This window comes from Equus quagga, chromosome 2, assembly GCF_021613505.1.
Source record: "Equus quagga isolate Etosha38 chromosome 2, UCLA_HA_Equagga_1.0, whole genome shotgun sequence".
NCBI lineage: Eukaryota > Metazoa > Chordata > Mammalia > Perissodactyla > Equidae > Equus > Equus quagga.
Genome location: NC_060268.1, coordinates 102,488,634 through 102,514,668, shown reverse-complemented (window position 1 = coordinate 102,514,668; position 26,035 = coordinate 102,488,634). Strand labels below are relative to the sequence as shown.

Here is a 26,035-nt window from a genome sequence, read left to right as displayed (position 1 = left end):
TTAAGGTCCCTAATCAGTTGACCTTGGATTAATCAAAAGGTAGATTATTGGGCGTGGACCAGACCTTCCTTGAAGGGAAAAATCGGAGGAAGTCAGAGACTTTCTTGCTGGTCTTGAAGGAGGAAGCTGCTGTGAATTCATGGCAATGAGTTCTGCCAACAGCCTCAAGAGGGAGCTTGGAAGCAGAATCTTCCAGGCTCTAAGGGGGAACACAGTATGGCCAACACGGTGATTTCAGCCTTGTGAGAACTTGTGAGGTCCTCGAGAGAGGACCGAGCCATGCCTGGACTCATGACCCACAGGAAATGCGGGGTAATAAATGGGTGTTGTTTCAAGATGCTAAGTTTGTGGTGACTTGTTACTTAGCAATAGAAAATGAATAGGGGAGATCCAGAAGCTTCCGGTTCAGGTTGCCATTGGAGAATGTTGCTGGTCTCTCTGCTTGTGCCCCGACTGCCCGGCCACTTTCAGGGCAGCCTTTGAGAAGCAAGCATGTTGGTTTGCTCCGGTGGTGTCTGTGTCCAGTTTCTCCATCAGCCAATCCTTCTGGAGACATGTGTTAACAGGGTGGCTGTGCACAGGGCCACAGCCCTAACCTCCCCTCCTGCCCATCCTCCCAGGGTGTCCAGAAGGAGCTGAGGTTCCTGAGGCTGCCACCTCTTGTGGGCACTCCTGCACCTTCTGGGACACAATGCAAAAGTGGACTGGGCATGTTCTGACCAACTCCACATCCTCAAGCTCCATTTTGGGGCTTCCATGAGCTCCAGCCTACCAATCCATGTCCCCTCCCCAAAGCTTGACCATTTTGATCACGGTCATGGAGTGAGGGCTGCGAGTTGTCGGTCACACTGCCCTGGCTGCCTGACTCTAGTGCACTCTCACTCTAGGATGTGATGCTGCTCCCGACCTCGGGTCCCGACAGGGGCTGCTGGCAGCCCAGGGCAGTGTGGTCCTTGGCGACTCCTCTGCTCTGCAGTGATGGGAAACCTAGCAGCTTTCAAAAGGGGCCTTTTATTCTCAGTCTTGTTTTATTGGGTTTTGAAACTTGTCAAGTCATTTCTCAGGTTGCTGTGCTGTTTGTCACAGCCAAAGTCTTCTGAGTTGAAGAAATCCTCGAACAAGCAGATTACCCATATGAAAGTGGAGAAAGAAGAGAAACAGAAAAACTATATCAGTTGCTAACCCGATACACGGACAGGTGGGCAATGGAAGGCGCAGAGTTACTGTAGTGGTTGGCCTGGGCATCACGGGGTATATAGCTCAGTTAGGGGAACCTCAGAAGGAGAGAGAAAGCTCCTGGTGTACAAAGCCTCGAGTAGGCCAAAAGAGCCCTAGGGAAAAAAATGAAGTTTTGCAGTTCATGAGTGGTATACAATCTGTATCAGGGATGCTGGAGATGACCAAGGCATCGTGGTAAAAACTGCCAATGCTGATGTTACCAAGGGGCATCGAGAAAGCGATTGAACTGCATCCTAAAGATGCTACCCCAGCTCACCTTATGGGTGTTATACGTTTGCTGAAACGCCTAGGCATCAAAGAAGAATTGCTAAAATGCTGTTTTAATTCCCCCTGGTCCCACCCATGAAGAGGCCGTCGGCTGCTTTCAAAGGGCAGAACGAGTGGATCAAAACTCCTACAGCCAAAGCTTGCTTCTTTTGGGGAAGACACACTTGACGCCACACAACAGACAGCTGGCTGCTTTCTGGCTGATGAAGCCAAGGACCATCCAGCACGCAGAGGAGGATAAACAGGGACAGACAGGGGCTGCTCAGGTGCTTACAGGTTTCATTGACAAGAACTGACAATTTTTCAGGGAAGAAAGCACATGAAATAGATAATGAACTTCGCCTTTTCACCAAATCATGAAATAATACACTAACCATAAAAAGGAAAGAAAGAAAGAACGAAGGTTAAGTGGCTCGGCTATTGGACGCCAACAGTCAGCCACAGACCCCTGGAAAAGCTTTCTGCCCAGCCCCCCTTCCTCTGGGCAATGAACACAGCTTTACTGTTCCCGTGGGGAAAAGGGAACATGAGGAAAAGAAATAGCTAGAGAGAAAAACACCGATTCAGGTTTTCAAGATAGGAGTTCAAACATCTATTTCCTCTGTCTGGGAATATGTAAAGTTATGTGGGAGAAATAATTTGCCAGTCTCTACTGACTCTAAAAGTCTGGTGTGGAAGCTTAAACCTCTTTAAAAGAAAAAGTCTTAAAATATTATCCAAAAGATGAAAGCAAAATGTGGTATTAAATACAATGGAATAGGGGTCGGCCCGGTGGCGCAGTGGTTAAGTGCGCACATTCCACTTCTCGGTGGCCTGGGGTTCACCGGTTCGGATCCTGAGTGCGAGCACGGCCCTACTTGGTAAAAGCCATGCTGTGGCAGGCGTCCTGAGTACAAAGTAGAGGAAGATGGGCACGGATGTTAGCTCAGAGCCAGTCTTCCCCAGCAAACAGAGGAGGATTGGCAGTAGTTAGCTCAGGGCTAATCTTCCTCAAGGAAAAAAAATACAATGGAATAGCATTCAGCTTTTAAAAGGAAAGGGATTCTGACACGTGACAACATGGATGACTCTTGAGGACGTTGTGCTCAGTGCAACAATGAAATGTCAGTCACAGAAGGACACATGCTTGATGATTCGACTCCTATTGAGGAACTGACAGCAATCAAATACACAGAGAGGGAAAGGAGAATGGTGGCTGCCAGGGGCTGGGGAAGGGAGAACGGGGAGTTGCCGTTTAATGCAGGTACAGAGTTCTGGAGATTGTTAGCCGACAATGTGACTGTACTTAACAGTACTGAACTGGACACTTAAAAATGGTTAAGATGGTAAATTTTATGCTATATATATTTTGCCACAATAAATATATACAAATGTGTATATACTAAAAAAAGAAAGAAAGAGAGAAGGAAGGAGGAATGAAGGAAGGAAGGGAGGGAGAGAGGAAGGGAGGGAGAAACAGCCATAGGCATTTTGAACCAAGAACTCAGAGCCACGAGAAAGTGCTGTGTCCGTCCACCTGGGTTGCACCTCTTGCTTCATGACAGCCATCTGTGTAGCTGAGCAGTGACATTCTGCAGCCACATGTCACTGTCTGTACTGGGGTGGGGCCCGCACCTGCTGGTGCAAGACTACACTGTGGTGGTCAGGCAGCTCCCCCACACCTCACCTTCCCCGGGTTTTGGTCCGTCCAGGCTCTCAGTCCAGCCTGGAGACAAGGAGCTGGGGATGAAGCCAGGCGAGGCCAGGGCAGCCCTGGGGTCCAGAAGGCACCATAATTGGGACCGTCTGTCTTTGGAGGATCACAGCCTGCAGGGGCTCTGATGCAGCCAGGCAGGAGAGGCTTCAGTGTGTGGACAGTCCGTTCCATGCCCCAGCCTGCCTAGGGACAGCACCTCAGGCCTGGTGTGAGAGGTCAGGACCTCGAGGAGGATGCCAGCTCCCAGATGTCTGCGTCCTCAGCTCAGTCAGGCCAAGTGGGCTGCCAGTGCGCCTGGCCCAGGGCCACACACAGACCAACTCAGGGAGGAATGGGGTCAGGGGCGGGGATGGGGCTGACGGCTTCAGAATCCCCAGGATGCAGAGATGGCCAGACTCAAGAACCCTCATAGATTTTCTGAGGCTCAGAGGCTACCCTCCCCCAGGGGCAGAGCCAAATGAGATCCCCCAGGTCCTCTCTCAGTCAGGACCCGATCCTCCCTCCCTGCTCCCTCTGCCCCGGGCCCAGTGCAGCCCCTGAATGCAGACCGGCCCTGGGAACTAGGGCAGGGGGGAGTGGGGAAGTAAGCCAGGGTCCATGCAGACCCCCTTCCCCACCCTCTGTCTTCCTGCTAGTCATGCTCCTTAGGGCTCTACCAGGACCTCAGTCAGGCCACCAAGGCCTCACACACAGGCATGGAGGGCCCTGGCTCAGCCTCACCCGGGGAGGGACGACAGCTGCCGTGATAGCTGTCCTAGGAGGCAGGGAGGTGGGGACCAGGCACAGGGGTTTCGCGAGCAGGATTTTCAGAGTGAGAGAGCTACGGGAACGCTGTAGCTGGAGCAGAGGAGGGGCTCCCCTCTCCACCTCAAATCCAGCAGGAAGAGATTCCACTCATATAGCTCCACCCCACAGTGAAAGTCAGGCTTGATGCGGCCATCGATGCTAGAATCTGCCAGGAATACAGAACCAAGGACGGCCTGGCCTACTGTTATGGCCAAAGGCCCCAGAACAGAGCCACAGGGAAAATGAGAATGCCAGGTCCTCAGTGAGGGGGCCGCCCACAGCCTCCAGCCTCAGCCGAGAGAGATGGGCAGGGCTTGGGCTAAGGGTGTGGAGGGCAGGCCAGAGAACAATGAGGAGGAATGTCCCTTCATGGGGAGAGCCCCTTGTGACACAATCTCTGACTCTAAGGCCACTGTTGGTGGCCTGTGGGAGGAGACCCTGCCCAGCCAGGACCTTTTGTACAATTTACTGTAAGGAGGCTGCACAGCCAACTGCTTAAGTGTGAGGGCCCTGGGGTGGGCCAGGCCTGAGGATGAGTCCCAGCCCCACCCACCTTACTCACTGTAGGATCCTAAGCCAGCCAGCTCATTCCACCCTCGCTAGATGCAGGCAATGACTGTACCTGCCCCTAGGGTTGTAAGGACTAAAGGGGACCAGTACAAACAGCACCTGGCATGTGACAAACACTGAGTAATTGTTAGCCATGATGACGATGATCATCATTATCATCTATACGGAGCTACCAAGGAGGAAATCTGCCAGCCGGGCTCCAGACACCTGCTTGCAGGCTTGCTCACTGGCTCCCTCACCTGGGAGCTTTAGGGATTGCAGTGGGCCCGAGAGAAAGGGCCCCCTCATTGGAAGGGTGTGCATCCCCTAGCCCTGCTCTCTGCCCCTGCCGCGCCCCCCGCCCAGGGCCACAGTGGAGCCACCTACTGTGCAAACACATGGATGGAGCGCCTTCTGCATGTCAGGTACTTATCACACAGATTATTCTCAGACTAAACCGGATAGGCTTATTATTCCCATTTCACAGCGAACTGCCGCTCCAAAAGAGGAAGTGATTTACCCAAAACTACACAGCTAGCTAGTTAGTGCTGCAGCCAGGCTCCAACTGCACTCCTCTGCCGTTCCTGCTGATCCCCACAGGGAATCATGCCAAAGTCCATGCCCCCAGTGACTGTGCCTGTGACAGGAGCCAGCCAGTGTCACACAGCAGTCAGCAGTGCAGGCACACCAGTACCTGGCTGCCAACGCCTGGTCTGATTCTCTCCCATGCGGCACAGGGTTGAGAGACATCCTGAGACACGCAGAGGTACCCTTGGGAGCCCTGAGGAGCTCAGGCACCATGGGCAGCCAATAAGCCAGAAGAAATCACTAATCAGAAAAATCAAATATCTCATTTTATTAAAATATTTTCATAGCTGATGGAACAGGAAACTGAAAAGCTGAGATCTGATGCTATTCTCTCACAGCTAAGTTCAGAGGGCCCGGGTAAAGTAAGCTCACCTGCTGGGTGACTTGACGTAATGAACACACACACACACACACACACACCCCTCCTCTCCCCACCCCAGACCCCAGAGCAGAGAGTCACCCCTGGGGAACATGCGTCCTTTCCTTGCATTCTTCCTGTGGATCACCAGGAGAGAAGGGTTGAAGTTTATCAGAAAAAACGACCCAAGCTCTCGGGTTCTGAGACGAGGATAGGGTGATGCCACCTGTCTTGACAACCTTGATCTTCTCTGCCCTGACCCTCCAGAGCACCCCCCTCCCCTTTCTCGAAGAGCTGAGGAGGCCAAGCCCGGGAACCAGGACCCCGAAGTTCGGCTCTGAGCCGGCCACTGATGCCCTGTGCTCATTAGGCAAGTCGCTTGCCCTGCCGGGCCAGTCGTCCTGTTTACTGAAGAAGGCAACAGAGTGTCCGTCCTCCAGCTTGCCTCACACGGCTGTCCTGAGAGACAAACGACAGATGGGATGTGAGGAGCCTTGAAAGCTTTAAAACGCTGTATCCCTGAGAAGGACGTCGCACTGGTACAGAGCCAGCATCTGACAAAGCAGGAGACAAATGAAACGCTGGGATAAAAAATACTTGCAAAGACTTCCACTTTCCGGGCCGGCATGGAAGAAGCTTGGAAGTAACCACTCCACCCTAATAACCAGTAAAAAGCTCAAAAATCAACTGCTCTCTTCTTAGATCCATAAGAGAAGTGAGGTCACAGCACAAACTGCAGCCCCTGAAATTGGTGAGACAGACAGGGGAATACAGAGAATCACACCTTCCCGGAGGAGAAACCTCCTCGGGAAGCAGTGCTGGGTAGGAGACCCTGACAGATGCACTGCTGGGGGCCCAGCGGACAAGTCTGAGACTTGAGAGCTGCAGGGGGCGCCAGTCCTAGGGAGCCTCCACACTGCTGTGAATTTAATCTCCAGGAGCTCTGCCAGGTCCTCACAGTGAACACCGGAGAAAAATCCCCTCATGTGTCCAGCAGGAAGAGAGTTTCCTCTCTTCAAAAGTAGCCACTTTGAAATGTTCCAGAACATTCTGTTCTTCTTAACAAGGAGCTGCCCTTGGGAAGAGCTATTTAACCAGGGCCTAACCTGCCGGGGGGCAGGTAACTGACCTGGGGCAAGGGAGATACCCAACTCCGGTGAGCTGAAGCCTTTCACATGGAAAAAGAAAAATGCCTAGTCCACCCCACTCCAGCCCTCCTGTTCCACCTGAGCGGGGAGACGGGAGGGACACTGAGAAACACTTGTGAAGTTCACAGACCAGGGGCACAGCTCACCAAAAGACTGAGGCCCACTCACAGGACTATAGGACACTTCCCCCCAACCCCACAACCTACCACCCCATTATAAAGGCTTATTCACAGCAGTTCCTTTTACCCTGTACATCATGTCCAGCTATCAAGAGAAAACTAACAGGAAGAAAAATTTTGAAGAGACAGAGCAAGCATCAGTACCAGACTCAGATATGGCAGGGATGTTGGAATTATCAGGTCAGGAATGTAAAACAACTAGGATTAATATGTTAAGGGCTCTAATGGAAAAAGTAGAGAGCACGTAAGAACACAAGGGCAATGTAAAAGGCAAGAGAGGTAGAAATTCTAAGGTAGAATCAAAAAGAAATGCTAGCGATCAATGAGGCCAGCCTGGTGGCATAGTGGTTAAGTTCATGTGCTCTACTTCGGCAGCCTGGGGTTTGTGGGTTCACATCCTGGACGCAGACCTACACACTGTTCATCAAGCCATGCTGTGGCGGCACCCCACTAACAAAATAGAGGAAGATGCGCTCAGATGTTAGCTCAGGGCCAATCTTTCTCACCCAAAAAAAGAAAGAAAGAAAGAAAAGAAATGCTAGAGATCAAATACATTATAACCAAATTGAAGAATGTTTTGATCAGCTTATTAATAGACTGGACATGGCTCAGGAAAAAATCTCAAAGCTTGAAGATATAACAATAGAAACTTTCAAAACTGAAAAGCAGACTAAAAAAATGGAAGAGAATACCCAAAAACTACGGGACAACAACATAAGGTATAACATACACATAATGGGAATACCAGAAGAGAAGAAAGAACAGAACAGAACAGAAGAAATATTTGAAACAATAATGACTGAGAATTTCCCCAAATTAATGTCAGACACCAAACCACAGATCCAGTAAGCTCAGAGAACAACAAGCAGAAAAATGCCAAAAAGAACTACCCCTGGGCATATCATATTCAAACTACAGAAAATCAAAGGTAAAGAAAAAATCTTGAAAGAAGCCACAGGATAAAAATACCCTATCAACAGAGGAGCAAAGATAAGAATTACATCTGACTTCTCAGGAAACCATGCAAGCAAGAAGAGAGTGGAGTGAAATAGTTCATGTGTTGAGAGAAAAAACACCACCAACCTAGAATTCTATATCCAGTGAATTTATCCTTCAAAAGTGAAGGAGAAATAAAGACTTTCTCAAACAAACAAAAATGGAGAGAATTTGTTGCCAGTAGACTTGCCTTGCAAAAATGGTATAAGAAGGAAACAATATAAGTCAGAAGTTCAGAACTACACAGAACAAAAAATAGCAATGAAGGAGGAGTAAGAGAAGTAAAATAAAACTTATCTTTCTCATTCTTAACTGATTCAACAGATCACAATTTGCTCAACATAATAATGGTAACAATGTATTCGATTGTGTAAGTCTGCTTGTGTTTAAGTGAAGTGAATGACAGCAATGATACAAGAGATGGGAGGAAGGGATTAGGATTATTTTGTTATTATAAGGTAGTCACAGTACCTGTGAAGTGGTGTAGCATTATTTGAAAGTGGACTTAGATTAGTTATAAATGCACACTGAAAACTCCAGGGAAACCACTTAAAAAAGTAAAAAAGGAAGTATAACTGATATGCCGAGACAGGAGAGAAAAACAAATCATATAAAATGCTCAATTAAAACCACAAAAGGCAGAAAAAGAGTGGAACACAAAAATACGCACAAAGGACAAGGGCAACAAATAAAAAACAGGAACAAATATGGTAGATGGTGACCCAACCATATCAATAATCACTTTCAATGTCAATGGTCTAAATGCACCAATTAAAAGACAGAGGTTGTCAGAGTGGATCAAAAAACAAGACCCAACGACACTCATGAGTCGCTTAACAAAGGGGATACATTCTGAGAAATGCACTGTTAGGCAATTTCATCACTGTGTGACCATCATAGAGCGTACTCACACCAACCTGGATGGTACACAAACCTAGGCAGTATGGTCCTAATCATATGGGATAACCATCATATTTGCAGTTGGTCGTTGACTAAAACATTATGCAGCATGTGACGGTATATGTTACCGACAAGAAACCCACTTTAAATATAAAAGACACACATACATTAAAAGTAAATGGATGAAGAAAAACAAACCACCCTAACACTAATCAAAAGAACGCAAGATTAGCTATATTAATTTCAGACAGCGCAGAAGTCAGAGCAAGGAAAGTTATCAGAGATAAAGAAAGACATTACTTAATGATAAAGCAGTCAATTGTCCAAGAAGACATAACAATCCTTAACGTGTATGCACCTAACAACAGTACGTCAAAATACATAAGGCAAAACCGATAGAACTGCAAGGAGAAATAGATGAACCCACTACTATAGTTGGAGACTGCAACACCCCTCTGTGAGAAATGCACAGATGTAGCAGGCAGAAAGTTAACGAGGTCATAACTGAACTCAATACCACCACCAGTCAACTGGACATAACTGACATGCACAGACGACTTCATCCAACAACAGCAGAACATTCTTCTCAAGCTCTTAGGGAACACTCACCAAGACAGACCACATTTGGGGCCACAAAATGCACCTTAAGAAATGTACAAGAATAGGGATCATACAATACCTGCTCTCAGACCACAGCGGAATTAAACTAGAGATAATAACAGAAAGACGGCCAGAAAATCCCAAAATAAGTGAAGATTAAACAACATACTTCTAAATAACACATGGGTCAAAGAAGAAATTCTCAAGAGAAATTTTAAAATATTCTGAATTAAATTAAAATGAAAACAAAACAATAAAATTAGTAGGATACCGTGAAAGCAGGGATACAGAAAAGTTAAGTTTCCTTAGAGGGAAATTTAAAGCATTGAATGCATATATTAGAAAAGAAAGATCTAAAATCAATCATCTAAGTCTCCACTTTATGAAACTAGAAACAGAGGAGCAAATTAAATTCAAAGTAAACAGAAGAAAAAAAGAATTAGAGCAGAAATCAATAGAAGTTGAAATCAACAAAACCAAAAGCTGGTTCTTTGAAAAAAATCAATGAACTTCTAGCCAGGCTAGAAAAACAGTGAGAGGACACAAATTACTAACATCAGAAATGAAAAAGGGGACACTGCTGCAGATCCTATAGACATTAAAAGGATAATAAAGGAATACTACAAAGAACTCTATGCCCACAAATTTGATATCTTAGACGAAATGGACCAATTCCTTGAAAGACACAATCTGCCAAAACTCACACAAGAAGAAACAGAGAATCTGCATAGGCCTGTATCTATTACAGAAACAGAATCAATTAGTTTTCCATTTCAGAAAAGAATAGGCTCCTTTGTGTTGGTGATAGAGGACGGTTATCCAAAATACACAAAGAACTCCTAAAACTCAACAATAAGAAAACAAACCACCAGACTAAAAAGTGGGCCAAAGACCTTAACAGACATCTCACCAAAGAAGACACATAGACGGCAAATAAGCATATGAAAAGATGCTCCACATCATATGTCATTAGGGAAGTGCAAGTTAAAACAACAACAAGCACCACTACATACCTATTAGAATGGCCAAAACTCAGAACACTGACACCGCCAAATGCTGGGGAGAATGTGGAGCGGCAGGAGCGCTCATCCATTGCTGGCAGGAACACAAAATGGTACAGCCACTTCAGAAGCCACTCGGGTGGTTTCTTATAAAACTAAACATACTCTTCCCATATGATCCAGCAATTGCAGTTCTTGGTATTTACCCAAAGGAGTTGAAAACATGTCTACACAAAAACCTGCACATGGATGTTTATAGCAGCTTTATTTATAATTGCCATAACTTGGAAGCAACCAAGATGTCCATCAGTACATGAATGGATAAACAAACTGTGCTCCATCCAATGGACTAGTACCCAGTGCTAAAAAGAAATCAGCTATCGAGCCATGAAAAGACATGGAGGCAACTTAAAGGCATATTACTAAGTGAAAGGAGCCAATCTGAAAAGGCCACATACTATATGATTCCAACCATATGACGTTCTGGAAAAGTCAAAGTTACAGAGACGGTGAAAAGGTCAGTGGTTGGCGGGGTTCAAGGGGTAGAAAAGATGAACAGGTGAAGCACGGAGGATTTTTAGAGCAGTGAAAATAGACTGTATAAGATTATAATGGCATAGACTTGTCATTACACATTTGTCCAAACCCATAAAAGTACAGCGCCAAGACTGAACCCTGATGTAAAATATGGTCTTTGGGTGATAACGATGTGTCAATGTAGGTTCATCAGTGGTAACAAAAGAACCACTCTGGTGGGGGACGTTGGCGATGCGCAGGCTGTGCATGTGCGGCGCAGGGGGCATATGGGAAGTCTCTGTACCTTCTTCTCAATTTTGCTGTGAACCTAAAACTGCTCTGAAAAATAAAGTCCATTAAAATGTAAACAAACAGACACTGGTAAGACATACATAAAAGGAGCACATGTTATTATGTACAAAGAGCTCTAACAAATCAATAGAAACAAGAAGAATCCATCGAAAACGGAAAAGAGATAGGAACAGGCAGACCATAAGCAGATTCAAATGGTCAGTAAATATACTCACTAATAATAATAGCTAACACTTACTTAGCCCTTATTTCGAGCCAGGAACTGTGCCAGCACTCCACAAGCGAGGTGCCATTAAATCTCAGAATCCAACTAATAAGGCATTTTCAGATCCCCATTTTACAGATGAAGAAACTGAGGCGCAGGGAGGTTCAGCAACTTGCTCAACGTCACACAGCTTGAGAGTAGCCAACAGGATTCCTCACCCAGGCCATCTGGCTAAACACAACCTCACTCGTAGTGAGGGAACTGCAAATCCAAATAACCATTCAGACATCATTCTTTCACTTATCAAATTAGTCAAAATATTAAAGTTTGGTAACTCTCAAATGTTGGCACGAGTGTGAGAAAATAAGCATTTTCACGTATTATTGGGGCAAGCTTTTTGGAGAACAATTCGCCAATATCCATAGACATTTTGTACCTATCATCTGATGAAAACTTCATCCTACAGATATTCTCACATACGGACACAAAACTCCACCTACAAGGATATTTATTTTCACATGGTTTTTATAATAGCAAAAAATATGGGAAATAACAGAAAGCCAAGCAGAAGAGGACCGGTTTAATTTAAAAAAAAAAAAAAAAGCACTTTCATATTCTATCCAATACAATATACCCATAAGAAAAAAGGAGGTAGCATCTATCTATGGCAATATTATCTGCAAGATACATTAATTTTAAAAAATAAGTGCAGAATAGTTTCTAAGTTGGTCTCACTTGTGTAAAATATTTACAAGTCTGAATTGGAGGTTTCAGAGGACACGTCCTGGAGGAAATTACAGTGATAACCTGCAGGGACTGCCAAGTGGGGACACAGGCAGCCCTTCGTGTACACTGTGTGCTATTTGAAATTCTTATCACAAACACGTGCAATGCTTAAAAAACAGAAGCCAAGGTCTGCACTGTTAGAAATTCTCATCATAAACATGTATTCCTTTCATCTTTAAAAAAACAAGCCAAAAGCCAGGACTGGAGTCACACGGACTGCAGCTTGAATTCCAGCTCCTTCACCTCCTGGTTGTACAACAAGGCAAGATATTTGAACTCTCCGAGTCTCACCCGCCATGGGGAAGGGCAGCTAACTGTGAGAAGCAAAGACCATAATGTATGCAAACCCATCACCGCTCTGCCATTCCTTTAGCGTCGGGAATGTGGCAGGCAATATTATCATTGCCTTCATTCATTGGCAGGCTATGAAAAACCAATGTTTTCAACCAGTTAACTGTGCGTACCAACAACCACTTGTGGTAGATTTTTGGTCTCTTCCTTATTATGAGATTGTGACGTCTGGAGGTGCAGCAGCCATCTTGTGACCATGAGGACAGCTCTTACAAACAATCTGAACGTGGCAGAGCAGAATTAGGGAAAGAATCTGAATCTTTGAGGTCTTCACAGCGCTGCTGAGCCTACTCTAGAACAGCAACCTCTTACATTCTTAAGTGGTAAATTAAACATCCTAATTTAGATAACTTTTGGCTCATAATTCAATTACTTGCAGCCAAAAATGTCCTAAGGGAGATACTATCTCAGAGAGGCCTTGTGGGCATGGAACAAGAAAGGAGCGCTTGTCCTGGACACAGCCACTCTCTTCCCACTGAAGAAGAGAAGCCCACGGGCTCTTTCAGTCCCCTGCATGCCCCTCAGCCACACCGCAGTCGTGAGGCTGTCCCCAGTCCTCCTGCCTAACCTGCTGTAAGGAATCGGCTCTCCCTCTAACCTCTCTCTTGGCCACCATCACGCATGACACACCCAGCTGGCCTGGGACACCAGACGGAGCTGGTGGAGACAAAGAATGATAGGGGCAAAGACCCTCAGAATCCGCCCCCATTGCAGTGAACTTTAGGCCCAGCCCCTCTCTGCCGGTCAACTCCAGCTCAGACCCCCCCTCCTCAGCCCACTGCCCCCCATACTCCCTCCCCGTGTTCTCTGCTGCCAGAGGCCAGTCCCGGTGGGGGGCGGGGGACGCACCCTGGCTGTCCCCCCTGCTCTCCTCAGGGTTCAGGGAATGGACCCTCTCTGGGCGGTGCCGCGGGGCACGTTGAGAGGCTCTAGGGCATTGAAAGACAAAGGCAGGCCAAGAAGGGTCGCAGACACACACCGGCTTTAGGGTCGAAGGGCGAAGGCCTTGCATCCAGCGACCACGGGGTGTACGACTCACATTTGGAGTCAGAGGTCTAAGTCAAATGAGGCTGTCCTCCCCTCCAAAGGCCACAGATGCCCCCCGCAACGTTAAATTCCACCCCCCAACCCGCGCTGGATTCCACCCCCTCCTCCGCAGGATCCCACATCACCCACTGGCTTCCACACCCCGCCCTCTCCACCCCCACCCTCTGCCTTCTCCATCCCCACCCCCTTCTCCATCACCACCGCCGCCCTCTCCATTCCGGAATCTTCCGCCCCGCGGTTCTGGCTGGCCTGGAGCATCCGGAGGAGGGGCGGAGGGGGAGGCGCAGGGAGCCGGCCCGGCGGTGCCGGTCTTTCCCGCACCCCGCCCCGCGTCGGGCGGTGCCTCCTCTCTCTGCCCTCCGCCCGGGGGCGGGCCGGGCGCGAGGTCGCTCCTGGCCGCTCGAGGCCGCTGCGGGCCGGGCGGGGGCAGAGGCGGGGTTCCCCGCCTGCGCCCCTCGCGACCACTAGGGGACGCCCGGCTCGTCCCGCGGGCCGCCGCCGACCCTCGCCGCAGCCCCGGGAGCCCTCCCCTCCGCGGCGCCACCCGGGGACCAGGGGTGGGGCGGGAGGAGGAAAGGGGCCTCTTTGCAGCAGCCCCAATTCTGTAACGACAGGGGACCGAGGGGACATAAAGCCACGGGAGAGAAGGAGGGGACCAGGCATGGACTGGGTGCAAAATTTAAGGGGACAAGGAAAGACTCGGTAATCAAGATAAATAATATCAATGCAATATTTTTAAGTCAAAATTAATGCAAAAGAATTAATGATAAAATATCAAAAATCAAATAAAGACAGGATCCGACCTTCTCCCTGGCTGGCCCGCCCGTCAGCAAGGCTTAAGCGTGTTCCTGGCGCCTCCAGGGACCTCCGGCCCTCCTGGGACCGCAGCCCTGCGGGGTCGTGCTTTCCCCCGCCCAGGGGTGTGACCAGGGAGGAGGCTGTGGGCTACGCTGCGGGGACTGTGTCAGGGGAGAGGGGGATTGGGGGCATGGAATCATCTCAAGAAGTCCTTTCCTCTCTTCCTGAATTCCTCCCGCTCTGAAGGAAAAGAAAATCAAACCAGTGAGTCTCCCTCGAATGATGTAGTCTGGACTCAGGAAAGCCACAAAGATTGCGTACAAGATGCACCCTTGGCCACCATCTTCCCAGACCCTTGACAGGTAAAAATGAGAACTGAACAGAGGGAAGGCCAAGCAGAGGCTAAAGGTGAGGGGCTGAGTGGGCATAGGGTGAGGCGACAATTGCCCTCCTCCCACCTGGGCTCCAGCACCCTAAGTTTAACTCCTTGGTGAACCTATGGAAAGTTCCAGCTCTGGGGCCGCCCCATGGCCAAAGCTGAGCACAGATGGGGTGCCCCTCCAGCCTGATCAAAGCCTGGCCACTCGCCCGACAGAACCACTAACTACCGATTTCTCTTCTTGGGCAAAGTGATGGAGACCTGACAAAGCAACCCCAGGTTGCCCCAGGGAGGCCACCTTCTCTTGGAGGATGCTTAGAAGCTGTCTGGCAAGCTCCAACATTTCAGTTGTCCAAAGAGAGCGAGGACAGGTGGGGAGGAAAGGCCCAGCGTCGTGAAAATCAGGACCGCAGAGACCCAGACCTGGCCACGGCTGGGGGAAAAACGCCAGGAGGGATAGGCCAGGCAGACCCTCGGCAGAGGGGGAAGGAAGCAGGGGCACAGATGGTGGGATGGTGGGGAGACACGAGGTTTCTGGGGGCCATGAGACAGAAAAGGAGACGAAGGGGGAAACTGAGATTAAAGAGAAATGGGGGTGGAGGTGGGGAGAGAGCCAAGGGCAGTGCATGCAGGATGGGCCAAGACTTCCCACTTGTCCTGGGGCCCCCAGAGAGGCACTGCACCCCCCGGCCCATGTTCACGGGATGCTGAGGAAGCACCCTATCTTTTCCCAGGAAAGGTTCAGAACTGGAAAGCTCCAGACCAGGACGGACCAGGTAAGGTGGCTAAAAGCCATGCACCTTAAATTGGACACGCTCACCTGCCCCGAGTCCCAGACGTCCACTGCCGTCCCCCTACCAGCCCCACATTCTCTCCTATAATGTGGGACCGTGAAAGATGAATTTTAGGACACCCATCTGGGAGCACATGTTTCAGGGCCCAGACCTGCCTCCTTGCTGAGCCATCTCGGGTTTGGACGGGGAGAAACTGAGGTACGAGTCACGGAGAATCACTGTGGAAGCGAGCGAAGGCCGCGGGTGTTCACCCAGCTCGAGGAGCAAGAGAGTCAGGCCCCACCTGTCCGCCCCCAATCCTATCGGCCATTGCAACTTTGGTTTGGTTTGGGTGTTTTTTAATAAACATCCCTTTTTCTGAGATGCTTTGTCTGGTTTATCATCTGTATGTAACCACAGCACCAGATGACCGTGTGGATTCATAGGGATCTGGGGACCAGCGCAGACCTACAGGATGACCGAGTGACAGGCCCTGGGCTCCGCCTGGTCCTGCTCTGCCTGACGAGCTGGATCGAAACTGATAAAGGACCAGTCATAGCTTCAGATGACAAAACTGGGCTAGGCCGAATAATGAACAAGAAGGCATTTAACACGGGCAAAGGCAGAGATGTGCATTTCAGGAACCCAGGTCCCTGGGTGGGGACACAGATGAGAGAACTGTTTCAGAGCAGGCTGCAGAGAGAAGATGTGGGCAGGGCGGGCCTCGGACCAGCACATGTCCATGCGGAGGGGCTGCTCAGGGCTTGAACACACTGTTGGCGGGGCCACCCCAGACCCCACTGATGCCCTTTGTTTCTGTGCAGCCCTCCCCCAGGATAGGCCCTACAGCTCCACAGAGAGCCCTGCCCCGGGGCTCCTGGAGCTTCCCGGCCTGCGTGCCAGAGCCAGAAGTGCCCAGAGTTTACCCCCCACCCCACCCCAGTAGCCCTTACCCTGAGGCCCCAGGGCTCCCCTGTGGGACCTGGCCAAGGCCAGGCTCTACCCAAAACCACACCCTCAGCTTGGTTTCTGTCCCTTCCCTACCTTGTGCCCCCGGCTCCCCCTCCCTTCATGCATCCAGAAGCCTCGTCCCAGCATGAGTTTCTGGGGAGCCCAGCCCCAGACTAGCAGTGAGACCCTTGATGGTCCTCCCCAGAGGGTCCTCCACGGTCTCAGAGGGCCTCAGTCGGAGCACATGTGTCCCAAGCTGGGTGCAAAGCAAGGGCGAAGGACCAGGACAGAGGCCCTAGATGAGGGATGGTCAAGGAGATGGGATGTGGGGCTTGATCACAGCCAAGCTGACAGGGTGAGAGCTTGCCCCAAGGAAGGGGCCCCCAACACCACCAGCACGTGTGCTGAGTGCTAACTGGGTGCCGGGCGCTTTACACAGGTTACTGCCTTAATCCTCACGAGCCCAAGAAGGAGGCGCCGTTGTCATCCCCATTCTAGAGATGAAGAATTTGAGGATCAGCGAGGTCAGTATCTTGCCCCAGATCTCACGGCCATAGGTGAGATCCAGGATTCAAACTCAAGTTTAGAGCACTAAGCTACAGTGCCCCCCACCAGGACCTAAGTGTCAGGACCTGCACTGGGAAGGCTGCGTTGGCCCCCCATCAAAGAAAAATCCAGCACTTCCAGGCGACAGAGACCCAATCCAGCTGACGTGGGAGGTGACGTCACAAGGGGACAGGACCGTTCCCTGCTTTTCCACCCTCCCTCACACCATGACCCAGGCCCACAGTAGCCTACATCTGGGAGGAACAGCTTCTCCCCCAGGGTGGACTGGCCATGCCCTGTCAGGGTGCTGGCAGCCAAGGGCCTGGACCAAAGATGTCCGCGCTGTGTCCTGGCCAGGCCTGGAGGAGACAAGGCCCGGAACAGACAAGCCCCGGAAGCCAGGCTTCAGCTGTTGGGGGCCCCAGTGGCCAAGAAGGAGAGCCGGTGGTCAGAAGGGAGGAGTCCCTGGGGAGGAGGGAGGGAGATTCCTGCCTGGGCAGGGGGCTCTAGGAATCTGGGGTGGATGCTCCAGAGGACCGAATCTACCAGAACAAAACAAGACCAGCCAGGCCCACCCAACAACACTTCCCTGGCAAAGCTCTGACCTCCGAGACTTTATTTCAAATTCAAAACAAAACCAGTGTACAAATAATGAAATCCATCACCTCCCAGAGCACTGCCTGAAGGGATCCCAGAAAGTCTAGAGAAATCTGGTGTCTGAGAGGAAGAGATCTGTCAACTAAGCTGGCGGCTGTGTCCGGGGACCTTAAACCACTGCCCGGCCTGAGAGGGGCCACAGCAAACAGGGGTGGCTTGGGTCTCCAGGTTGAATTCAGAGATTAAGCTGCAGTGGCTCCAGGTGGATGGGTCGGCAGAGGCCGTGCAGCCTGGGCTAGCGAGGCCAAAGGTATGGTTCTTGCTGTCTCAGGGCAGCGAACTTAACCAGGAGGGTGTTCTGGGGCCCCAGCCACGCACAGCCCCAAGGCCCACCCAGGCTGGGCTGGCTTCTAGCACCACCCCACATTTATCTGGGTCATGATGAGGTGGGTGGGGGCTCGGCTAGCCCTTCCCGTTCCAGGCCCAGCCCAGTCTGCCATCTGGGCATGCCAGGTGCAGCCTGGATGTGGCAGAGACTGGCACACATGGGCCAAACAGAGAATGAGCTCATGACAGTTTGCATATGACAGAGAAAGTCTCTTCATGAAGGGTGTCACAGGTCCCAGCCAAACCCTTTGGCAGGTGGCCCCTCACCTGCCCGTCCTGAACACACCTGCCTCCCTTGGTCCCAGGTGGTACCCTCACCTCTTTTTGCTCAAAGTGGAAACCTCAGCCTCCTAGAATCCTGCTTGCCGCATTTGTCACACGCTGTGTGTGTGTGTGTGTGTGTGTGTGTGTGTGTGTGCGCGCGCGCGCATACATGCCCCCAGCTGCCCACTCCATCTCCCCCTAACAGGACCCTCCTTGGCCCCCATGCCCTCATCTCCCTGGGCTCCTGCTCCCACCTCTTCCACATGCATCTCCTCTCCGATGGCAGCCAGAGGGATCTTTCTAAACTGAAGTCTGGCCCCACTCCCTTCCACAGCTCCCCTAAGTCCCTTTCCTCGGTCACACCAGGATCTTCACAATGGGGACCCCCTTGCCAGCCTCCCAGCCCCACAAACACCCCAACACAGTGACTCGCCACAGCCCAGGCAGAACAGGTGCCTCCAAGCCTCTGACCAGGCTGCTCTCTCTGCCTATAGGTCTTTCCCCGCTCCGCCCACCTGTCTAGCCCCACTGTGTCCTCAAGACCCTGCTCGGCCGTGGCCCTATGTGATGGTGCCCTCCCCTCTCCAGCTCATCACCCCTCCCCTCGTGTCCACAGCTGGGGCTCCTGGAGCCCCTGTGCAGGGCCAGGCAGAGGGCAACCGGGTCCCCACGTGTCACCCCCTGAGCGTGATGTGCCCGCCCTGTACCACACACAGAGGGACAGACAGGCCCAGGCCTCCTGGCTGCCTGAAAACTGGCTTGATCACATTTTAAAAGGGGGACGTCAAGTCCCCGCCTGCCACCACACCAACTCTCTCTGCCCCAGCCCCACCCCCAGTTCTGATTTGCCGTCATTTTGAAGCAGGGGTGGCATTTTACCTGGTCTCAGCTGGGAGTCGGGAAGGCATGTTTTGGGGTAAAAAAGCCCCATCTTGGGGCTTTGGGAGGCATTCTGACCCAAAGCTTGCCTTTCTCACCAGGTTCCTTTGGCCTCTTAGAATGCCACTCCTGCTTTAAAAGTCTTAAGCCAAAGGAACAAGGTGACAATGGTGCAATTTCAGGCACTGCAACGTATTTGGGGACAGGTGGACACCTGTTCTCTCCTGCCTGAGGCCAGCCCCTGACGCAATGACCTACACGGGGGCGGGCTCTAGAAACACCCGCAGCCCTCTGTAATGCTCACTGCCCTCATACTGATGGGGACCCTCACACACCATGAGCTCAGGAGGGCAGGGACAACCTGTCTCGTTCCCCAGGGAATCCCAAAACCCAGTACGGATCACAGGCTCAGGAAGTTCTTGTTCACGACTGCCCTGCTCTGAGTGGTCATGTGCTCCCCAGCTCCCGCAGGCCCTGGCTTGTGTCCCCGCCCACCCTGTCAAGCTACGGGCCCGGGGCACGTCAGCTACAGCCATGTCAAGCTCCGTGGTTCCATCTGTCAAACGGGGGAAGAGGTGAAGACTCAACAGAAAAGGTGACGAGCACAGCGTGTGGCACACAGGGGGCCCTTGACAATGCCAGCTCCCTTCCCGAAAGACCCAGTCAGTCCCTGTCACTTGGGGCCCCACCTTTCATGTCAGGAACTCATGATCTCTCAGCACTGCTTTAAAACTGAGCCACCAAGAGTCCTGGGGAATTTGTGGCAGAGTTCTGAGGAGACACTGAACAGAAGGTCCAGTATTTTTAACGAAAAATCAGGATCTCCCTTAAGCACAGTGCTGACACTGTCCCAAAGTTCAGAGCCCGGATGTGGCTCTCGGGAACCAAGCCCTTAAAATCCAGCCCCACAGATAGGAGCAGGCAGCCCCCAGGCTGCAGCCCTGTGGTCAGCAGACACACGTCCATGGCTGCCAGTGGGTCCAAGGAGCACAAGGCCCCCACCATCCCTGGCCCTGGTCTGGGGCTGAGTCCATGGACCCACGACAGCTCCGAGGGTGGCAGCTCCTCACTCAGGGGCTGCACTGGAGCAGCCGCAGCAGCTGGGTCTCCGCAGGGACTGCATGACAGCTCGCAGCGGCCCCCTGCGGCCCTCCACAGACAGGCTGTCCTCGCTGGCGGGCGTCCGCTGCAGCTGCTCAAATTGCATCTCCAGGTGCTTCTGGATGGCCACGCCCAGCACCTCGGGGTCCACCGCAGCTCCGTACACCTCCCAGGTCATGCCCTCAGCATCCCATCGTACATCCCGCACAGGGGATGGTGCCTCCTCCAGGCCGGACCCCAGAGTTATCTCCGGGAAAGTGTGCAGGGCCACAGGGGCATCCAGGGGCGGGCTGGTGGCCACAGCCTTGCAGACTGCCATGGGGGCTGCCTGTACACCAGCATCCTGGGCTGAGAGAGGGGATGCCAACCCGGGAGCCAAGTCACTGGCTGAGGTCATGGTCCATACATCCTTGGTCCTGGCACCAGGCTCCACAGCTAACCGGGTAGGACCCCAAGGGTGGGCACAGCAGTGGGAATGCCCAGGAAGCCCCCCAGGCAACCTACACTGGAGCTTCACCCCAGGCTGAGCCTGCAGCCCAGACTCACTCACGGATGCCACAAGTTTGGGAAAGGCCAAGATCCCTGGGGCCGGCAGGGCATGGCAGCAGCCACCGGCCCCCACTTCCCTAAGGCAGCAGAGCAGAGCTGCTGGGGGTAGAGCATGGCAGGACGTGGTGGCCGACTGCCCAGTGGCTTTGGGCCCAGTCATGGGGCTGCTGTGGGTGGTTGTGCCTCCCAGGTCCAGCGGCGGCACCCACACCTGACTCTCTCCTAGTGTCCAGGCTGAGTTGGAAGTCCCATCCTCTAGAGCCAGGTCCCGTTCCAGGCCTCCAGGGGCCTGGCCTCCCTGGCCAGAAGCACTGCCAGGCTGCAGGCGAGCCCTGTGGACCGGCGAGCTGCCCAGGGCCGAGCAGCTGAGGCTGGCCTTTCGAGCCCCCCTGTGGCCCCGGGTCAGGGTGCTGCGGACCAGGTCTGAGTGGCTCCTCTGCACAGTGGCAGCGCTGGGGGCCCTCAGGTGACACAGGCCACCACTGACCACAGTAGACACATTGCCGACAGTGCTGCTCCGCCAGTGGCCCATGGCAGTGGGCTGTGGCTGGGGCCTGGAGGCCTGTGCCTGTTCTGTGCTCTCAGCCTGGTGTGCCTCTTCCTCCGGGACCCGGGGACCGGTGCTGGCCTCGCCTGGCTGGGCCTGCCACCCAGTGCTGCTGGCACTCTTACGGAGCTCTGCCCTGTGCCCCTGGCCTTCCCCCAGCAGGCTGGAAGAGCTCCGGGACAGGGGCTGCAGGCGGAGGCTCCGGGGTGCCCGGGCACCCGGCTCCGGGCGGCTGGTGCTCATGGCTGCCTGCAGGAGAGAGAAAGGAAGGGAGTGGAGTTGAGTTGGGTGGCAGCCCCTCAGCTGGACTCTGCTGTGGGCTCACACGGTGCTAGGCACACTGCGGGGACAGCTCAGTCCCGATGCATCAGAGCCACAAGCAACACCATGACAGGACACCAGACTGCATATCAAAGTCATCACACATACACAGGGGCAACACTACAAACATCTAATAACCAGTGTTCAGCGGTTAGAACCAGCCCCAGAATAAGGTCCTGGACACGACCGACCATGCCAGCTGTTGACTCCTCACTGTCGGATTACAGGGAGGGAGGGGAAGTCAGGGGAGAAGCCAAGGCTGCTGGGGCCTTGCAAGCAGGGGCTTTGGGAGAACAGCTCTTAGTCAATCAGCACAGAAGTATCTCAGTATTTTAATAACTTCTAAAGCTCGACTGGCAAGGACTAGCCTAGTTCCTCCCAGGACTGTCAGCATCCACCTTGCTCTGGACTGGAGCATCCCCGGTACAGAGCAGGGGCTCAGAGGTTTGTGTGAACAAACAATGAAGAGAGGACACACCGAGAACCGCCTGGGCCCGGCCAAGGCTGGGAACCAGGAACGTCACTCGGGGACTCCCTGCCAGGCAGGACCAGCTGGAGAAACAGGGTGTGGACAGCAGGCACGAGCTGCAGTTTGGGTAATCCGGGTCCTCCCTCCCACCCCTGGGCTGAGAAGAACTGCCAGGAACCAACCACCTCCGGCCAGGGCAGCAAGGCCACCCGAAAGGGAATGTGGGAAGGGCTCTTGGGAACTCAGTTTCTGTCTAATTGCAAACTTCATAAGGAGATGGCTAGTGGCTGTTCGAGCCAACAGTGGGATGTTTCTGTAGCTGCAGTCCCCCGAGGGCTCCAGGCTTGCTGTGGAGGCCAGCGCAGCACGACTTCCTGCCACGATGGGAAGATCCTGTGCGGCAGTGTGCCATACACTAGGTGCTGGCCACACGCGGCTCCTGAGCACTTGACAGGTGACTAGTGTGACTGAGAAACTGAATTTCTAATTTTACTTAAATTTAAGTAATTTAAGTTTAAATGGCCACATATGGTTAATGACTACCACACTGCACTCTGCAGCTCTAGACACAGCCTTGCCCGGGGCAGGAGTGTCCTGTCCTGGCTGCTCCTTGGGGCGGAAACCAGATTGGCCCCCGGAAGGGTCAGGAAAAGCATGAGTAGCCAAGAGAAGACGAAGATCCAGGCCTTGCCTTCAAGGAGCTCTAAGATGGACATTTAAACAGAGAGGGGCAACAAACCTATTAACAATCACGGTGGTGGTAAAAATAATAAGGGCTCCCAGTGTCCAGTCCCCTACTATGGGCCAGGCATGTGCCACATCCTTTCCAGCACTATCTCATTTAATTGTCAGAACCACCTCATGACATAGTCATCTTTTCCATTAGACAGAGGAGGAGGCCAAAGCTCAGAGAGGTTTAGTGACTTGCCCAAGGGCACACGGCTGGTAAGTGGCTAAGCCAGGAATCAACTCCAGGAGGGTCTGAGGCTCTCTATGCCCCCTCTGAGCACTGTGCAGACCTCCATCCTGGATTCTATCACCCTCCACTGTCATCACTTTGTTACTTATCCTGACTCAGCTGAAGTCCCAGCGCCCAGCACAGTGTCTAGCACTCCCAGTGGTGCCTAGGACAAGTCAGTGCAACAAGCGAATGAGGGGAACAAAGTCTGTACCCCCACCCCACCCCATCTGCTTCTTAGCAGCTTCTTAGGCTGCCTGGAGTCAGGAGGGCAGGAGGCATGTGGTCACAGACAGCCCCTGGCAGACAGACAACCACCAGCCACAGGTCCAAGAACGCAAGGAAGCCCTACCTGGGCAGCCTACACAGACTCTGGCTAAGCCCCACCTACTCTGGAGCATCCTGGGGAGCAGGGCCATAAAGAGCCCGGCCAGACTCTGGCCCGCTAAGGAAACAGGTGAGAGGGTGCCCTCAGACCCCGCCAGGAGCTGGTGAGAAGCCATCAGTAGCAAGGGACCCGCTGGGCCTGTCTCACCAGACGGCTGCACAGGGCCCAGGGTTGGCCATCACTCAGAGAGAGCAGCGACCACAAAGACCTGGGGGCTGGGGGGCGTGTATCCATTGGCTCCCCTCCTCACCCCACCTCCACAAGGGGCAGGTGACAAAAGTGAGACCTGGAGCAGCTCAGAGACGTCAAAGAACCCACAGCTGAACCCCAGCAGGGTCTTCCTCCTACATCCTGGCCTTCCCAGCCCAGAGGGAGGGAAAGGCTCCAACGGAAGTCACTCGAGTTATCCCCAGGGAAAGGAGGTTCCCCTCACCCCCTCTCACCAAGAAGAGGGGCCTCCTGGGGAGCGACGGCAGCTGATGAAATGGGCTCTGGAGCCCCCGTGAGCAGGCGGGCAGGGGTCTGCTTCCAGCCCTGCCCTTCCCCTTCCTGCACACGTGCCCTCAAGTGGACTCCTGACCTCTCTGAGCCTCAGTTTCCTCAGTCTGCAAAATGGAAGTAAATCCCCACCCTGGAGGGTTATTGCAAAGACTAAACGTGATGGCATATGGACCATCTGGAACGGTGAATATTAATAACAATCTTTTCTTTCCTCCTTCTGTCAGGAGTGACTTGTGCTCAAGCTGTTGCGGGGACTCGCACTGGGGGCAGAAAGGCCCTTCTAGGAAGCCATTGGGACATCCCATAGGTTAGCCTAGTCTTGCTTCCCAGTCCTTCTTCGCGTCATCCCATCCCAGGACCTAGTTGCCATCAGGGTGCCCAATGTCTCCACCACCACACTAAGTTTCTCAGTCTATTGTCAACCTTAATTTGGGAGGATACACATGCACATGTGTATACATACATGCATGCGGGCACATGCATGCAGACATACGCACAAGTTTGCAGTCTGCATTCTAAATGCCCCGAATGGTGTACCCTTCGGCCTAAAAAGCCATGGGAAAGGCTCTGGTTTCACCCTAAAGAGACCCTGGGAAGACGTTTTAGCACAGACAAAGGACAGGCACAGAGAGGCACTCAAGACCCCTAGTGTTCTTCGGGTGACACCTTAATGTTCTCTCTCCTGCCCCATTTGATGCCAATCAAGGTTGCCATGTGGCCAACGCCCCGTGGTCCATGCTGGACTGCCCTGCTCCCTTGGTTCTGCTCGTCAGTAAGTGGAAGAGCAACCAGTCTCACAAACAGCCATCAACCAATGTCACTGTGAGTAAAAGCTCTCAGTTCTACAGAAACTTCCAGACTGGCCCAACCAAAGAGACTGCAAAGTCAACTTAGTCAGAGATTCCAACTTCTGCCATGTCACTCCAGCCGAGGAGCCCAAGCCTTTGGAGGTGTGCCCAGGGGACTACCAAGGCCACCGCAAGCAGGCCCCATCTCAGATCACACTTGTGGCGTCCATATACGTCCCCTCTTGTTAACAGACAGGCATTTAGATGATGACTTCTGGATCCAGCAAAACCAAAACAGGAAAAGCAAACCCATGAGGTCAGGGGGGAAGCTGCTTAAAAATGTGAAAATCTGGACCTTAGCCCTGAGGGACCAGGTAGGATTACACCCTACAAATCCCTCATTGCATGGTGGGGGTGTGACAACCTCTAGCAGGTTGTCTGATCCATCCCAGCTGCAAAAGGGGGCCTGACAGGACCACCTGGGGCCAAAGTCGGGCAATGTAGCAGGGAGCATTCCTGGGCTTCTGAGAGGGAGCGTTTGGAGGGGACAAAACCTACCATCACAAAGAGGATGAAGGGGCCTTAAGAGCAAGACGCCAGGGTCACAAGCTGTGCCAGGAAAGGGTTCTGGGGTAACGGTGGGGCGGAGGCCCCATAGACCCAGCTCTGCTCAGCAGAGAGAGGCCCACGGCCCTGCCATCCCCTGAGCTTCCTCCCGCGAGGAGGGCTTGCCCACACTTCCCAGGAGGCACCTGGGGTGGAGAAGGTAAGCCTCCAGGCCGGCTGCCCCAAACCAGAGGCTGGTGGCTGGTGTGTCCCTACCTGCAATGCTCCCGGGCACCAGCATGGGCCCGCGCCCCACCCGTGGACACACGAGAGGCCGACGCACAGGCCCGTTTGCTGTGCGCGCCTGCAAGAAACCACAGCAGCACTCTGAACACCAAACAGACAGGCCGCCTCTGGCTTCGGGACCGAAGGCCTGAACACACCGCCCCAAACACTCCCCAGGGGCAGGGACCCCTTCCCCGCCCCTCCAGCCCAAAGCCCACCCAGACTTAGGGAGACGGTCCTCAACACGATCCCCAACACTAGGCTACAGACCTTCCCAGCAGCCGAGGCAGTGACTGAAGGAAGACGAGGCTGGAGGGCAAAGGAGTAGGGATGGAGGGCAGGAGGAATGAGAGGGGAGGGAGGTTTGGGGCTGGGGGCAGTGGGAGGAGGGTCGAGTGGGGCGTGGGAATGAAGAAGGGAGGAGGAAGAAGCTATGGGAGCAGGGGTGGAGGCAGAAGACGGGGTCCCGAGCAGAGTACTGAAA

At 52.7% G+C, this 26,035-nt stretch overlaps 1 protein-coding gene and 1 pseudogene across 1 annotated transcript; one reads left to right on the top strand and one right to left on the bottom strand.

Moving 5' to 3' along the window:
* Positions 1 to 216: 216 nt before the first annotated feature.
* LOC124235191 (regulator of microtubule dynamics protein 1-like) lies at positions 217 to 1,802 on the top strand (annotated as a pseudogene).
* Positions 1,803 to 17,572: 15,770 nt separating this feature from the next.
* On the bottom strand, positions 17,573 to 25,561 carry GPRIN2 (G protein regulated inducer of neurite outgrowth 2). Its single transcript, XM_046655126.1, has 2 exons — positions 25,543 to 25,561; positions 17,573 to 21,544 (listed from the first exon to the last, which is right to left on the bottom strand). Exon 2 carries the CDS (start codon positions 21,536 to 21,538, stop codon positions 20,165 to 20,167), a length of 1,374 nt encoding a protein of 457 aa, XP_046511082.1. The 5' UTR covers positions 21,539 to 21,544; positions 25,543 to 25,561; the 3' UTR covers positions 17,573 to 20,164.
* Positions 25,562 to 26,035: the final 474 nt, after the last annotated feature.

What these genes read in the sequence shown, in the direction of transcription:
- GPRIN2 (XM_046655126.1), bottom strand. Translation starts at nt 21,538, where the DNA reads ATGAGCACCAGCCGCCCGGAGCCGGGTGCCCGGGCACCCCGGAGCCTC.